Here is an 18,700-nt window from a genome sequence, read left to right as displayed (position 1 = left end):
GCTTTGCAACTACATGTAAACTTAATTATTTTTAATTGATCATTTTGTCTGTGTAATTCTCCTGTCACTTCGTGAGGCATTTGATGAATATTAGAAGACTGAATAACTAACCCTTTAACTATTAAACTAGAATTCTATAAACATACAAATGTTTATGCTATATTAAATATTTGTATAATATTATCTCTATAACAGTTATTTTTTTAATAATATGGTATAACATATTTATTTGTATTTATGGGTAATTACTTTAAGTTAATGAGCCCCACATTTAAATTAATGTGAATAGTAATGTCAATTCAGAACAAATAATATGTGCTGATGCACCAGAAAAAAATGAGAATAATATATTAACTAGGTAATAAGAATAATATTTAACTAAATAATTTAATAAATAAACAATATTATATTACTTGTTCAAATTTTCCACACAAAATAAGGTGTTTACAGTTTAATACCTGTTCACCTTCTACATAATTTCGAGTAGTTGGTGAACATTGTGCGTACTCGAAAATATGAGCAAGGCTTAGTGTATTCATTATTTAATTAGTATCTTAGGAGTTACATGTTAGTATGTTACTATAAAGATATTATTATGAAAAAAAATGCAAAATTATAGAAAAATAATAATATCAATCTAGACAATATTATTATGTTGTTTTGCATAGTTTTGGGCATGATAATGTTATTGATTAATCATTAGTTCAATTAGTTTATAGGTTTAAGTATAGATTAGGTCGTTAGTATTCAAGACTCGAATCCCAACTCGAGCGGCCATTATGTAGTACGGTTTGTATCACCCAGAGCGCGTCTTGTTAATCTGTATCGCCAATGGAGGATATATGTCACAATTTCGTTTTTTTGAGCTTATTCGTATATTAACATACTGTTGTTTGGTTAGTTTATTATCCATTAACAGTGCTAAAGCTTCATCAATACTATATGGAATAGGTTTTTTATCTTCAACACAAGTATATGAATTCATAATTTTTTTTGCACGATTCGGACTTTTTACACTTTCCTTAAAAAGTTGACTAACGCACCTCTTCCCAGATGGTTGATACTTAGCTGAGGCTGCAAAGCTGAGTTCCGGAGAAGTATACGATTTTACTAAATGTTTCACTTTATTTATTTTGGTTCTTTCGGCACACTCGTTAAAATTAATTATTGGTCGACCCACACTTTTCGAACTACTTTCATTGTCTGTAGGTAATATGAATTTTTTTTTTAACCATTCACTATTTTTTTCAATAAATCTGTCATAGGTTCTTTTACTTTCTGACCATTTTTTTTCAAGCACAGTTGTAAAATTTAAAACCTTTGCGTTCATTTTTTCATTATATGTATCATCCCATACCGGCGTATTATATATATCTAATATTTTATGCAGTAAAAATTGTCTTGATTCAACGTTTGACGGTTTAAGGGGTCCCTTTTTTCGTAAAATTTCAAAAAGATCACGATAAGTTACTTTTTGCGTACTATCTCGACTACATCCAGCTACAAAAAAAAAATCACGTAATGAATTGGGGCAAATTGGGGCAAATGGAAATTATGTATTATTTAAGCCAAGTATGTCTACTATAAGTACCATGTAATGATAATTTGTCAATTTTTAGTTATCTTCTATTGTTTAAAATAAAACTAGAATCGTCAACAATTTTGAAATTTATTGTTAAAATTTAAAAGTTTTGAGTCTACATACTAGCTAATTTTAACTACTTACCTTCATTTAAATGATCCATTGTATATATTGAAAAAAATAAACTCTTGAAACTGCACAGTTGTGTTCACAATGATCGTCAAAAGCTGAGTAACACATAACGCGCGTGGTCACAAATTTCAGATTATATTTTATGCACTATTCACTCAATATCAGACGTTAATAATGTTAATGACCATTTTTATCTACAAACAGTTTACTTATCGTCTTCTATAGGTTGTCCCCAATGTATATATATATGCTCCAATTATAATTGTTGTCATCAAAAATTCGATTTCGGCAAGCTAAAATTACATTTCAGACCACTGTGCTACGGGTGCCCTATTCGAAATTCTGCCAAAAACAAACACACACGTGTTCCCCCCTTCCGTCCCAAAAATATACAATATAAAAACATCAAAACAAATTCTACAAACGTGTTCCAACCAACCGTCCTCCCCCCACACAGTACCAGACTAATGACCGTAGTAGTTGATGACTTAATAAAAAAAAAAAAAAAAATTCTATTCATTCTTAGTGTATAGTTATTATTTTATTAAAACAACTAAAACAAGTAAAAAGTAACATGCTTTAAAATGAGATATTACCACGTATTCACAGTTAGCGAGAATTAGATGGCCCTATGTAAATTTAATTTGTAGTTAGATTATTTTCCGTTAATATTTGATTTAAGCAATTATAAAAAAACAATACATATCAGACATCAGGATAAATTTTTTATTTATTGATTTAACAATAGCAATATTGTCAATTATTAGGTCTGCTTTTTTCTACATTGAGAATAGCAATATTACCAGGTATATTTTGAGATGTGGAGTTTCTTAAATTATTTTTAATGAGTTTCAGTTTAGAAAATTACGTCTCAGCTGAGGCCACAGTTACCGGAATTGTAATAAATATTAAATTTTATAACCTAAAGAAAACGATAAAATAATCATTTTGTGAAAATGTCAATTACCTACCCATGGCTTTAAGTTTTCGAATCACAACAAATTTAGAAAATTTGGTTTTATGAGAAATCGTTAATATTTATGGTTTATTTCTTATGCAGAAAAAATTCAAACACTCATTAAAAATTAATTTGACCTTACAATAGAATTTTTTTTTTTTGATAAATTTATTCAAACTTACAAATCTTGTATTATATTTTTAAATCTTTGATAATTAAAAGACATTTTTATGGATTATAAAATTATTTACTTCTTTATTGTCTTTTTTTTTATTTGTGTTCTCTTGGACATTTTGCTTATATTTAATTGTCTTATCTTGGGACATTTCACTGTCCCCGGCCGGAACTCTTGTTTCGCTACCAATAATATATATATATATTGGGACCTCTAATGTTAAATGTGATAGCTATTTTCCCTTTCTTGAATATTAGCTACTATCAGAAACTCGGGGGCTTGTCACACTCAGTGATAGGGACGACAATGTTATTAAAATGACTTATAGAAGTCACTCTTGTTGACGACATGGGTGGTTAAAAAATAAAAATGTATGAGGTGTTAAAGATTTTTGATAAGACTTGAAGATCTCGTTTCGAGCGCATGAATGTTGGACAAACTGGGAAAAATCTGGGCGGCCATGCTACAGTAGAGGTCTACCGTGATAAAGACAACAGCAATCATTCGCCGCCCGTATTCGCTCTCAACTACCCTACATATTTTTCCTAAAGCCTAAAACCTATGGGACACCTACTTAGATGGTTTGATGTGGGAAAATTTGAGCATTTAAGCCGTTTTTATTCAGAAACAAATTGCGATATTATTGATAGTGGTTGCACCAATAAATATAAGGGTGAAAAAAATTTTAATATAATATAGTTATAGAAAAACATAAACCTAAAAGTTTAAAAAAAAAATTCAATAAAAGTTAATTATTTTTGAAATAATTAGTGCAATCTCTTAAATGAATCAACTTGTATTATATCTTATCTAAAAATATTTTGTATTTTTGTTGTTAATTTAGGTTCTTATATTTATTTCATTGAAGTATGGGCCCAACTAAGAACATGAAACGTGGGGCCCTGGTGCAATGAACCACCCGCTCTGTGGTTTCTGCGGCACTGAATATACTCTATCTCAAAATAGAACATTCACTTTTTGTATCGTGGAATGATTGGCACGCCGAGAACTGCGTGATCATACTAACACAGGGCGGTTGGTGAGAAATCAGCTGGTCGACTGATCATTCTCGTTTAAAAAAGAGTAATAAAAAACATGGTAAAAGGTCTATGAATAAAATCAACGCATTTTACATTTCTATCCTATACTATTATTCCAATACACCAATTGAACTATAATATGAAATCATTTTTTTTATTTTTCCCATATGCGTATTCTGATCTTAGTCATGCAAATTCATAACAATGTGTTTGCTTCATTGTTTACCTATGTTGCATAATTGTATCTAGTATATAGTAACATTTTATATATTGTCGTGGCGCCTGGTGCTTACCTGGATCGTGAAGCACTACTTTTTGCTGTTCAACTTTGGTGACGAGTGATCCATTTTTACCAGTATAATCAACCGTGTCGACCCGCAATATTACTTTTACTGTGTAATCTTTATGGCCTTTGTTCGTGATCCTCACCGCGACCCTAAAAGTATTTAAAAAAAACATTTGATGATTTACGTAAGCTTAATTGGTGTTCTCTTATCATATAGGTATGGACTATACACTTCCTATGTATCATATTATATCATTATTATTATACAAAAGATAAGGCCGGCAAGGGTCTGTGAGTACATTCAGTCTGATGTCCGGGCCCCGTTATATTAAATCTAGTCGAAATATCAGTGTCGTGACTTGGTAGACGGTGGGGCGGAGCAGTTCAAGGTTTAGTCGTCGCTACCCGAGCCAGTTGAGGAGAGCAAACCAAAGTGCTCTCTGTGAGGTGACATTATTTTATAATAAATGGTACACATTTTATTACTATAGGTATGTACTACATTTTACTTTTTTTTGTAAGTACTAAACTATATTCAAGTTGAGAAACGTAGTAGGTGCCGACCAGTTTTTGTCGGTCGGCTGTCAGGCAACATCCGTTAGTCTGCCCACTCCGTCAATTATCTATAAAGCTGTCGTGTAGTATTACTAGTATTGCCATATCTTCTTCTTATTTCTTATTATTTAATATCAATAACTTACTTACAGTAGCCTGAACATTTTTTAAAATTATGATAATGTTACTTTTTTGTTTTTCCAAAACACTAATTTGTTATTAGAACATTTAGAAGAAGAATTTTTCAGATGTTCTTACTTTTTTATTTGATTTTTATTTACATTTAAAATTCATAAAGGTACAAACTAATGTTAAAGTAAAATACAAAAAATTAAAATAACTCAATTCAAACCTGAAGTTTTCTCCGACGATAATATCATCGACTAACTCAAAATCAAATTTGATTTCATTGAAATCCTCATTCAAATAATAACGGCTAAATATGCTATTATTTTGCTTTAACGCTTTATGCATAGTAATTCTTTCTTCAGTTGACTCTAGAAAAAAAAACCGTTAAAAGGACACATAATTATCAACATTTTACAGGAAAATCATTGTGATGTGCAAATTCATCAGTAAAGTTTTCCAATGAAAATCTACCAACAACTTATTTTAAACAAACATATTCACACTTCATTCATTTTCTCTATTTGAATATGAAATATAATTGAAACAAATAAAAAACAATTATCATTCATGAAAGTTTTACAAATCCGGACGATAGTCGCAGTGTAATCTGACTGCGTTATAGTAAACCTTTTCATTCACTCGCAAGTGCAAGTAACTGTCCACATGCATCATTAGTCGACCACACCTATACGAAAGTTTAAATTATTTCGAAATCTGGTATGATTATTATTATGTTTTTCGATCTCTCAGAATCGTTTCTCATAAAAGTAAAATAACAAAAAATGATTTTCAAAATACCTAATCAACACAGCTTATCTTTTCATTCTATTTCAAATATGGAATATCTATGACTCCCGTTTCCACGAATAGAATGAGGGTGGTTACTACGTAAGAATTTCATATCTGATCTTATATGCGTACAAATATACAGGCTGAAGGTTAACAAAATTGTAGTTTTAACCACCATTTAAAATATACTTAAACCGTGGTACTAAGATACAATGTATTACATATTTTAAATTTTGTATCAATATTTTAACTGCTTGGGGATGTTTTAATTCTATTATTTTGATAAAATAATAATATTGTATATTAACAATAACCAATTAACTTATAACCTGTAATATTTATTTTGTATTTAAAAATATATCTACAATAGTTTAAGATTAAGTTTAATTCATTCAGCTATTAGTTAAGTTACGAATTCAAATATTTTCAAGAAAGTTTATCCTGTTACGGTTTTTATACGGATATTGTGTGGAAGAATAAATTGACGGACCACACTGAACTTCGTGGTGAATTATTTAAACTATAATTTTGTTATAAGAATTTTGCATGAATTTATAAAACGTTCATATAACTATAGGACCGTAGATAAAATATTAAGTATATGTATAGGACTATAGGAATTAGGCTCCAGGATAAGACAAATCATTAAGGTGGCACTGTAGCCTCCCAATTTCCCCTTTTAAAGAAAGTCATTGGAGAAAAGATACTAGTATAATTTCTAGTCCTTATAGTTCATCAATAAAAGTACACACGAAAATACCATAGATATTTCTGTTTAAACCATCTGTTAATAATTATAAATTGAGTATTTTAGAAAATATATAAAATAGTCTGTTAATAATACCAACATTTTGAATAAACATAATTGTAGTACTCAAAGAGATCAATATTTGTATGTATTGATAAAGTATGTAGCCCAAATATATCAGGTTCTATGATACTTTAAAGTTCATAAGTGTTTCAATTGTACGGTACATACGTCGCATCCACTTAGTGAAATCAATCATTAGTTTTATGTCAAAACTGTGTACCGTTTACTTAAATGTCTATTCCTCTAGTCCTATAGAGGGTACTCGTTCTTTACTGGTTACGTAACGAAACGATAAAAAATGGGTCCTTAATATTCTCCACCAAATATCCAAGATTATAGAGCATTTCAGCGGATTTATATAATACTAACCAAATGCCAAAATAATAAAGATATTATAAAGTATTTTTTAATGTAAAGTATAATATGAATAAAATAACATTAAGTATTTTTGTAAAATTAAAACTGTCAAGTGTTATAAGCAAACTAATAGATGACGATGAATAATCTCATATAAAATTAGAGGATAACGGAAGAACATTTGTGGGTCATAAACATCCTGTGGAATGTAATACACAGTACTGTAACCATACTATCTAAAGCCGCGGTAAACAGTCAGAAAATCATTTGCTTTCGTCCCTTTCATGAAAACACACTTATGGTTTTATCAAGTATGACTTTTTGTTAGCAATAAAGAGTTTTTGATTTTACTTAACGTTTTGTAATGTTTTCATTAAATTGTTTTTGAAGTTCCAACATTTGTCCCTTGTGCTCGCAGTTATTTTGATAATGTCAAAAAATACAATAACGAATACACTCTAGATGACGCGAGAACCATGATGATTGACAAATTATCACAAATTTTAGATGAACATGCCAACGTCATCAACCGAAGAACTATGAATAACTATCCAAATATCAAGGAATTATATTTTTGGGACAAAAAACATGATCATCGAGATTATAGTAGAAAAATGTTTGGAGGAAAAAATGAGTCAGTGCTGAATAGTGGTAATTTTAAAGAAATATATAGTATTGTATAATGTATATAGTATTGTTGATTCTGGTGACCGTGTGCTTGAAAATCATTTAAAAACATTTCATTCCAGTGCAACGTAATGTCATTTAAGTTTAACTTAAATTAAATTAAGCAAAATATTACAGTGTTGTATTTGATGAGACGACAGATGTATCTAATACTTCACAAATCACTAAAATTTTAAATATCCGTTATATTTTCAAAGGCCAGATCTAGAAAAGTTTATAGGTTTTGTGCATTACCATAAATATATTATTAGATTTTTACTATATATATTTGACAAAGATTAAGGATATTTGTCAGATATTAACGAGGTAAATGAAAGTGTTGGTAATGAAAAGCACTCTGAACCAAAAATTACAGAAAACTTAGGAGAAATCGTTAAAAGATTTTGGATTCTATTTAGATACATTAGTTGGTACTGGCACTGATGAATGTTCACTAATGATATCAACAGCTCGAAGTGCTGTGCAACAAATCCAAAAATATGCAGAAAATACCATTCACTGTAAATGCTCAAATCATGCTTTAAAATTGAGTCGTTTAAAGTCATCCACGGTGCAATACGGATGTCCTTAACAGCATAGGAATTATAGAAGAAATAATTTAATTTTTGCATGTCCCTGCTAAACGTAATTTTGAACATACAAATAATTTGTCACTTTGAACAACTTTTTCTGGGTTGTGTGAAATTCGCTGAATTGAAAAACACGACAGTATTCTACAGTTCAAAAATTCCTTATTAGAGATGGAAGATGCTTAATTGAAATTTTACGATGGGAAGACAATATTTTTTCAACAAAATACAACATACTAGAGTATTTTCTATTGGTAACTGATTTTGTTTTGTCAATATTTGTATTATCTAGTTTCATCTAGTGTATCACTAATTCAGTATAACATTTCTTATCAGTAATTCACTACAAGGACAAGATGAAGACATTTTCACAGTGTTAAAATATATATCAAGGGCATAATTTCTACTTTTAAAAATTATATAAGTAACTGCAATGAAGAGTTTAGAAGAACTCAATTCAATAATTAGATTAAGTGAACTTATATAAAAAAACTTAACGTTGAAGTAAACTGCCCAGACTTTTTGGATGTCAGAAATATAGGAATCACAGAACAAATGTAGGTAACCCCAGAAGATGACTACAGTATTAATTTGGAAGTATTTTAGAAGACTTATACCTATTCGAATATTATATATTTTATTATTATACTCTTATATTCCGTTTTATTTGTAAATAAAATAAAAATCTCTTAGCATTAATGCAATTGTAACCAAGTAATACATTTACATCGGGAACCTACCATCTGCGATGCTTGCAGCACACAGATCACAGTCAAACACATAACAAAATGGCATTTTTACGAACAGGAACCAACCAATCTCAATTTGATTGAAACTCTTGATGAAATGCTTGGACCAAAACAGGAAAATTCTCAAATTTTTAAAACTAACCAACCTTATAGACAAAATATAATTGTAATTGTTAAATTTCACTATCTATCTGGACACCCAGTTTATGAAAAGATTGATTTCACTAAGTGATGCGAATGATGCAACAAATGCATAAGTCAATCTGTAGTATGATTATAAAATGTTATGTTTTTTTGAACGTTAACTTTTTATGCAATTATGCTATCAGTTTTATCATTCTGTATTTTGGTTTAGTAGTCATATATTAATTAATAAATAAAATATTTTAATATTTAATGTTACATCATTACAAAATATAGTGCAAGCATAAGTGTTACGTACTTTCAGGATATTTGTAGTTGTCCGTAATGTTTTCCTGTTCCCATTTTCCTGCCGCTTTCGTACAGATTAGTTTGCCGATTCTGATATAGATAAATAAAAATAAAAATTTACATGAATACAAATTAATGATCTATGCTTCTGCGAAAGGCTGGGTGCAAATACAGGTGTACCTAGTTAAAGCCCTCTAAAGAAAAAAAGGCAACCATGGTTTTATTCTCTCAATATAACTCTTAGTTTTTTACAAAAAAATTAGTTGTATACTTACACAAAGTTGTATTGTAGTTTAATAGATATATTTATTTTAATTACCAAAAGTACCAAATATAAGTGCTTAATAATTATTTAATATATACCATACAATTATAAACTATATTACTATATTATACATACATTTCTTATGGGTTATAGAATGTAGGATTGTAGGTACTTATATTATATTTTCTATTTAATTAATATGAAAATGAACATAGTAGCACAGAGCAATTTGGAATAAGGAAGGATGTTGGTGAACTTCCCGCGCCGAATCCTTGTTGGGATATTTTTAATTATACATTTTTTTATTACGAATAGTGAAGTGAGTATACTTTTTGTTAAATATATTCGGAATTCCCATTTAAACATGAGCGTGTGCCGCTGAAGGTCGTACTTTTATATGCGTAAGTGAAATAACTAATAATAAGAAGAATTTAAGAGGTAACATACTTGTTAAAAATTAGGCTCTATTACTTTTCACTATACCTAGATCCATTTTTACTATCTACAGAAAATATGTTCACAAAATATAAATTAAGAGACAATATTGACTACCCCTTCACTAGTATAGTATTTAAAGAGATTTTTAGATTATAATAGATAGCTAAAATATCTAGGAGCTATATCAAATGTCTCTAAAAAAAACCCGTTGCCTTAAGTTTATACCTTTTATATCACCACTAAATTCAACTGTTGTGCTCGAACAGAATAGACAAGACTTACGCTTCCGTATCCTTCCTCAATAGTTTCATCGGTTGAGATATACCATAGTATCTCCAGTACACCTTATCTGCGTTCACCTCGGAGTACACGAACGCAGTGTCATACGGTGCTCTTATGTCACCATTTTTGACGGCCGTAACGCTTGCTGGGCCGCATTTGAACTGGCCTTCGCTCAGCTCCTGAGGTGTTGCATCGATCACTTGCCAGCTCCGGTCTAAAATATTCAAATCGGGCCTGGCCATCCAAACCTCGTTCCACACGTGATAATTCCTGCGATTAACCGCCGTACATGACACGGTGGTTACATTATAGTTAGTTCTAGGTACGTAAGACGTGTATAATAAACCTATCTTTTAATTCTTGTAATATTATTTACACAATTAGTACTAACCAAATAGAGTCAGTTTGTAGTTCTTCTATTATTTTTCCGTCATCATCGACTAAGTAGTCGATCGTCAAACTGTTTTGTGTATCATGAGCTGCGCAATATGCAGTCACCGGACGGCAAGGTATTCCGATAGCTCTGCACACTATAAATGTACACAAGAATTATTATATGATGTGTAATTTGTAGGTTAAAGATACACAAATAGCAATTTATTTTCAAACTTGTCTATGTACATAGTTAACATCAAATATACCTATACCCCTCAACAAAACTCATTAGTTGAAAACCATTACACCAAATATAAGTACACTAAGAAATGAGTAAACGTATTATTGAAATTGAAACGTTTGTTGCTTAATAGTTTATATTAAAAGAGTATAAACCAGTAATAAGCAACTGTTTTAGTGTTTGGCTCGCACAAAATAATGTGTGCGGTGATGCGATGAGATAATTAATTGAAGTCAGTAGCGTACAAATTAAGTGGAGTTCGCGATAAATCCCCCCAAAGACCAAATAAAACATTTTTTTTTGAACTGGTTAGAATGAAAAATATGGCCGTTGTTAAGTGCCTATAAAATAAAGTATTTATCAAATATATTGGAATCACAAAAACTCTATTTTTTCGTCCTAGGAGGTATACAAATAGACATTTGTTATTTACAAACAAACTATTTCTGTGTAGATATTAAATATTATTTACCATTATTAATAAATTGTCTTAGTGTTGAGGCCTGTGAAATGTGGATGCGTTAATGTGTGTGACTATTATTGTACCGGCATATCGGTGTAATAAAAATATTATTTTAATTTATAGTTGATTTCTTCTTTCCTATCTCTTGTTCATTATATTATATTAATTTCTATTTAAAACCTCTTCGTGCATGTAGGTATCATATGATACCGCAACTAATTTAAACCGCTTATAAAGCAGCTGTTAAATATTTTTGATCCATTTGTGTATAAAGATATCATATGATACACTTGATAACAGCCGTCTCATAATATTCGTTCCTATGTTCATAGTTTCATACTATATGAGAATTTTTAGTCACATGTGTGATAACCTCCTGTATTGATAATACGCAAAATATACCGACAAAACTGTTGTTATATCTCATCGTTAAAATATTTTAGCTACATCAAAAAATATTTTTTAGGTTTGTTTTTGTATAAGATACACGTAAAAGTACATGTAAGAGTCAATTTTGATCGTTGACATCTATTATTGTGAGGTAATATACTCGGTATCATTTGATACAACTGTGCTTAATTGGTACCTACAACTATACTAACAAAAAATATTACCTAGGTAATATAACATTTGTTTTTATTTTAGTAATAATAAATGGAGAAGTTGAAAGACGATGAAATTGAGTTGTTCTTGGACTTTGAAATACCAAGTGACTCAGAAGTCAGCTTTTGTGATAGTGAAGACGATGATAGTGATGCTGAGAATAATAAAAACAAAAATGATGACCAGGAAGATAATATTGAAAAATTAAATTTATTGCCTTCTTTATTTATTAACTTCTTAGGGGATATGGACAATAATATAAGGTTTGAAAATAATAATCCTTCTAATGAGCCTGATGGCTTTGTAATAATCGACGAAAATGATGTACATGATTTTGATAGTTTTTTTAATAACATAATACTCCAAACACAAACAGATAGTAATGTTAGCAAACAAACTATACCAAAATCTGATGTTGCTACTCAAAACAATTTAGTCTCACCCACACAAACATCTAACCAAATTCTAAATCCTATAGCCACTCAGTCACTAACAAATAAAAAAAGAAAAACTCCATCAACCGATTCTAAAAGTAAAACTAAGTTTAAAAAATCTACTTTACTAAAAATTAACAATAATAAACATAATTGTTTACCTGTCAAGAAAAAAAATACAAAACAGACAAAATGGTTTCCTGGTAGGGATAATAATCATACAAACTCCATACCTACTTTTACTGGCAATAAATTAATTAATATAAATGTAAAAGAAACTACTCCTTATTCTGTTTTTATACAATTATTCACTGAATCTCTTTTTGAAAAAATAAGAACTGAAACAATAAAATATGCTGTTCAAAATGGAAAAGAAAATTTCAACTTATCTATAAAAGAATTGAAAGTGTTTTTTGCAATCAACATAGCAATGACATATATAAAATACCCAAATGTAAGAATGTATTGGTCTTCTCAAGAGGGGTTGAGAATGAACCTTATTGCTGATGCTATGACTTGTAACCGGTTTGCCGAAATTAAAAGGTTTATTCATTTTGTAGACAATTATGAAAAACCTCAAGTAGTAACTGATAAATTTTGGAAAATTAGACCTGTTTTAGACATTTTACACAATTCTTTTCATTCAGCTATATCAACTAGTCAAAATATAGCCATTGATGAAATGATGGTTCCTTTTAAGGGTAGGAGTTCATTAAAACAATACTTAAAATCAAAGCCTAAAAAATGGGGATTTAAAATTTGGGTTCAAGCCGGAACCAATGGATATGTACATTGTTTTGAGCTATATCAAGGTGCCTCGAAAGACAAAAAATCACTTTTTGGTCCAATAGGTGATACAGTTTTGAAATTGTGTCATTCAATACATGGTGAAAACCATAAACTTTTTATGGATAACTTGTTTACTACTGTTCCACTATTAAGAAAATTAAAGTCTCTAAACATACATGTCCTTGGTACTCTAAGATTGAATAGAGTAACTGGAATTGAAAATTACCTAGTCAAAGATAAATTGTTAGAAAGAGGTAACTGTTCAATAGCCACATCTGATGACAATCTGACTGTTGTACGATGGAAAGATACTAAACTAGTACATACTATATCGACATATGCTGGGGCTAGTCCTGAAGATATAACTTCACGTTATGATAGGAAGGAAAAGAAAAAAATTGAAGTCACTCGTCCATTTACTATACAGGAGTACAATAAATTCATGGGGGGTGTGGACCTCATGGATAGAATGATTGCTCATTACCCTCATGGATTCAAGAACAAAAAATGGTACTTGAGGATTTTTTTTCATTTTTTGAATATTAGTATAATTAACTCATGGATAATATACAAAGAAAATTGTCAAAATATACCACTTCTTCAGTTTAATGCATCAATTGTTTGGACCATGCTCCAAATAGGAAAATGTGATACACCAAAAAGAGGCAGGCCTTCCTTACAATCTGATCCACCAAAAAAAAAAAAAATGTTTCCATTGTTGTTTCAGAAATAAGATATGATTGTAAGGAACATTATCCTGGTAAAACGACAAAAGCTCAAGCTTCTAAGTGTCATAATTTATATTGCAAATCAAGAACTAGATATATTTGTAAAAAATGTGATACTCCAGTTTGTCCAGAGTGCATGGAAGACTTCCATAGAAAATAAAGAATGACCTATAATATTTTTTTTTTTACTTTGTTTTGATATTTGTTGGGTAACATTTAGTATTGTTTTTATGTTTATTTTGTGCAATTTAGTTATTGTTTACTATTTTTCTTATTATATTATCTTCATAAGAAATATTACAAGTTATTATTTTAATTTTATACAGAGTATGAAAGAAGTTTTTCATTTATTTTTATTTTGTTAGTAACATATTTTTTATTTTATGCATATATTAATTGTATTACTATTATTCTTAATCTATTTATAATCACAAGCTGTGAAAGATTTAATTTTTATTTTATACAGGGTATGTTCAAAAGCTGTGAAAATATTGTTTTTATTTCATACAAATTGTTATTATTTTATGTTTGGATTACATTAAATATACAAACATCTTTATAGTTATTCAAGTTGTAGATATCCTAGATATTCCAGGGGGCATGTCCCCCTCCTACCCAATATATTTAACTTAAGTATATAGTTAATGTGTATTTAATAATTTTAATTTGTCAAAATTTAAAATGTATTAATTATAAAAATGCATTTAAAAAAAAAGTTGTTCCAAATATGCACAGAGGTATCATATGATAACGGGGTTGTAATCTATCTTCACGACATAAGGGTTGGTCCTAGATTTTTTTAACTATTTTTCTCATTATTTATGGCCCAAATTCTATATAGGAGATTTTTTTTTTGAAAATCTAAAAAGTCGTGCATGAAGAGGATAATATACAAGATTGTTCAGTAAGAGTGACATTATATCGTACCAATTAGCAATACTGCAATAGTAATTTAGAACATAAGTCATTTTCATGAGTGCACTTGGTTTACACTACCCGGATGACCCAAAATTCATTAATTTTCAAAAAGATCTGCTGGATACATCATTACTAAGCTTCGGAACTCAGCCCTTAAAAAATACATTTTACCACAATAATAACCTTATAAATGCCATACATTTTTTTTTCTTAAATGTTGCAAAATAATTTATTCTTCAATTTATTGAATGGAATATTCGCAGATAGCATATCCGAACAAAGTTCTTTGTTATACTAATAATTATCATTGTCAAATATGTCATTTAAAAGTTGTTATGGTTATTTTTCTTTTTTTCATTTCATGTTAATTCATTAATATTTTGTTTTTCTCTTGATTATGTTGCTGAACATTTTTTTTTTTTGAGTAACTTAAGTATTACAAATTGTACAAAGTAAAATAGTCCCATTTGTTGTAAAGACTACTCTTCCGAATTCGCTTACGCAGTAAGAAGTAAATGATTTTTTTGGGGGTATTATTTAATACAATATTTAACACTATTGAATGTACGAAATAAAATAAAAATCTAAGTAATATGACCACGATTTAACTCAAACTGACTAATTGTTTGTTATATGTCCGAGTACGGGTGAAGCTCCACAGTCAATAATTAAGATAAGAAAAAAATTGAATCAAACAATAAAGATTGACAATGTGTAGGGAGAAACCCAATAAACTTATTAAACTAAAAGTTAAAACAACTTAAATATCAAGAAAACCATTTATCTTTACATAATATTTTGAATACGCTAAATTTTTATAATACGTTGAACATAAAATGCATTAAAACATTTTAAACAAACATATGCTATAAAAATGAAAAAACGTCAACATTTGCAAAAAAAAAAAATGCAAAATGAAATTGTTATGTTTGAAACACTGGTTGTGTGAAACGAATTGTGTACTTGGAAAGCCTTGTTAAGATCAACCAACAAAATATGCTCTAAGTATTGAAATCCAGACCTTAATCATTACCATTTACCTCATCTATACTCCGTTAAATATTTTTAAATCCCCCTCTATAATACAATTAATTGTACGTCGCTGATTGAAGTAGGGACTTATCTTACCATAAAATACTTATGAATAATAATAATTTGTAATAACCTGTGGTAAGTACTCCTGCGTAGACCCAGCACTGCCCGTATTTAACAGGTTTTTTCGTTTTTATGAATTGATTTATAATATCTACGCTTCCCAGCCAGTTAATGGGTGCAGTGCCTCCGGAAAAATCTTCAGTCCAATTGCCTTGAACGACTCCCAACTCATCAGGAGCGTTGACCTATGAACAAAAAACCATGAACATGTACACAACGGTAGTGACTTACCAAAGTATAATATGGTTCTTAAAGTTTTTACTTTACAAGCTTCGGAATCATTTTCAAAAATAATTAATATTACTCACTGCGGCTGATAGGCTTCTTGATACTTTTATTGGTTCACTGCAGTGTATAAGTGCTAATCGCCTGATTTTTAGCAATAACAAAAAACTGCTTTCCAACATGTTCTTTTGTAACTGACCGTATTTCCACATGACCTCTTTCTGCCTGCTGTGACTTCCACGCCACATGAGTCCTTCCTCGCTCAACACGTACTCCTCACGCAGCTCATCGTCCTTTATATAAACTTCATCCGCTGCACAAAAATATGTATTATTCGTTTATAACACGTAATAATTGAATTAAATGCCCACCCAAAATACATATATATTATAAAAAAATTACACACACATTAAAATGTGATCTAAAAGTCTAAAATACGACTTATAATTTATAAGATGTATGGTCGAGATAATCTCTGGAACTAACTGTCGGATTTTAAAAATCCTCTTTGCATTTATTGAAGAAGGCTTTACTGATGGTATAGCGTCTAGTCCGTGTCATTATTTTGTTAAAATTACAAGGATTTTGAGATCCACGGTGGAAATCAAAATTTGTACATTAGTTATGGATTATAATAATAATAGTAAAAAGTAGTTGAAATTGGTATTTTTTCTTTTATATCAATGGTTACCATTGGTCACTCTGGTAGATGAGATAAAAACATTCATAAAATCTTCGCATTTACATGTCCTCAATTAAGTAATGTTATTGATTGTTAAAAGTGCCAAAACCACTCCGAGAATTGCGTTTGTTCATCTATAGATCATATTATTTCACAAAGCAAAATACACTGACGCCGATCTGCCTGTGAACTACAGTACTCTAAGACAGTCTGACATACACCATATAGAGCTGTATTTTATAGTTGTTCATTCAGGGCGAAGAATATTTTATTCATTAATTAAATGGTCGCCATTGGATACTCGGCTATTTGTGGTAAACACACGCTTCAAATGAATATTTAATGAGCATAGTTGTCATACATTGTCTACCTAGTCGGATCCGAAATTCACCCCAGATAAATTGCATAGGTACCTGATATACTGTTTGCATCACAGTTATCTGACCTGCTGGACACTAAAACATGGTTTTCGACTTAGCACTTTTTGGATATAAAAAAGCATGGAATATGTGACATAAAGCACTCAATTCGCTGTAAGAATATGGGATATACATTTTTTAGCAAACATATTTTTAATAATAAACACGGGCAAGTGGAACATTTATATGTTGTTATATTTGCTAATTTGAGTTTCAATAAATGTAATTGCATTTTTTGATTGATTTCTATAATTTTGTAAAATTATATCAATAAGGTACATTAATTTCAATACGTTCGGGACGCAAATAACCTGTCAATATACTATACGACTGGTAAGATGCATTCGACCATTTAGAACTCAACTTACTTGCAGTAATACCACAGATTAAATGAAACCAGATAGTGCACTTCGGAATAATAAAATTATAACAATAGACTTCCAAACAACAGGATCTGATTGGTTACTGCGCGATGCAGTAGGTCCAAATAGGAGTAACAAAAATATTGTAATACAATAATTTACGAAAAATATTGTTCACAGATAAAAAGACACTATTTTATTCCAATTAATTAATTTGTTTATTTATTAAAATTACACAACATATAAACATTTACAAGTAGATGAAAAAAAACTACAGTTAAATTATACTAAAAACAAAATTCTAACATAATCCTAAATCGTATGAATAAATTTAAAAGATAGTCTTTATTAAAATGTTCACACGGGTGAGAATAGTAAATTGATACCATACTAAGTTTCAATTTTTCACCTACTTTATTCTCAGCTGCTAATACAGGGAAACGATTAATAAACACTGTTTCTAAACTATTTATATAATTATAAAATTCTGAATGTGGCATTGATAGGTTTCCAAAAGTGGATTTTTCAGAATTTTCATAAGCTTTAAAATAAGAAAATAAAAAGGATGGTACTAAATTTTTTTGAAATTTGGCATAATTTAAGCAAATATTGCAAATATGAGTTTCAAAACATTTTTTAATCATATAGCCACAAATATAAGTTGGTATATTTTGATCAGGCAATTCTAAATCCCGATAATCAACAGATGTTACCGGTATTGAAGATTTAAATTTAAATTTAGTTTTATCTGGAAACATAATATTTTGAACCTCAGAATTGGTAGGGTCTTGAATATTATATAGAATGTCATCAAAATCTTGCAGGCAATTAGCATTGTTGGAATGTTTAAAATAATTCATGAAAAATATATTTTTAAATGAATAATAGAATTGTATTGGAGTTGGATTGAAATTATTTCCTTGTCTCTGCCTAAACGTGCAAAACAAGTTCTCAAGACAATCTTGATTGATCCTGTTCGTAAATAAAACATAATTTTGCCTAGTATTTACAGAAGATAAGGATTGCCACAATAAATTTAAGCTAGCAATAGAAACTAACCATCCTCTTAT

The 18,700-nt window shown here is 29.6% G+C and overlaps 1 protein-coding gene across 3 annotated transcripts in view; it reads right to left on the bottom strand.

The window, feature by feature from the left end:
• Positions 1–4,082: 4,082 nt before the first annotated feature.
• The window catches only part of LOC111041567 (annulin-like), a 44,940-nt gene continuing 30,322 nt past the window's right edge, over positions 4,083–18,700 (bottom strand). For 2 of the 3 annotated variants that reach the window (XM_022325870.1, XM_022325869.1), the window contains exons 5-11: positions 16,251–16,480; positions 15,953–16,127; positions 10,628–10,766; positions 10,237–10,506; positions 9,262–9,341; positions 5,081–5,225; positions 4,083–4,323 (exon numbers count right to left, since the gene is read on the bottom strand). In XM_022325870.1, the coding sequence (XP_022181562.1) occupies positions 4,110–4,323; positions 5,081–5,225; positions 9,262–9,341; positions 10,237–10,506; positions 10,628–10,766; positions 15,953–16,127; positions 16,251–16,480 (1,253 nt within the window). In that variant the 3' untranslated portion in view covers positions 4,083–4,109. The remainder of the gene's footprint in view (positions 4,324–5,080; positions 5,226–9,261; positions 9,342–10,236; positions 10,507–10,627; positions 10,767–15,952; positions 16,128–16,250; positions 16,481–18,700) is intronic. The other variant, XM_022325868.1, reaches the window with a different exon arrangement.

This window comes from Myzus persicae, unplaced genomic scaffold, assembly GCF_001856785.1.
Source record: "Myzus persicae strain clone G006 unplaced genomic scaffold, MPER_G0061.0, whole genome shotgun sequence".
NCBI classification, from domain to species: domain Eukaryota; kingdom Metazoa; phylum Arthropoda; class Insecta; order Hemiptera; family Aphididae; genus Myzus; species Myzus persicae.
This window is presented reverse-complemented; position numbering and strand designations above follow the sequence as displayed.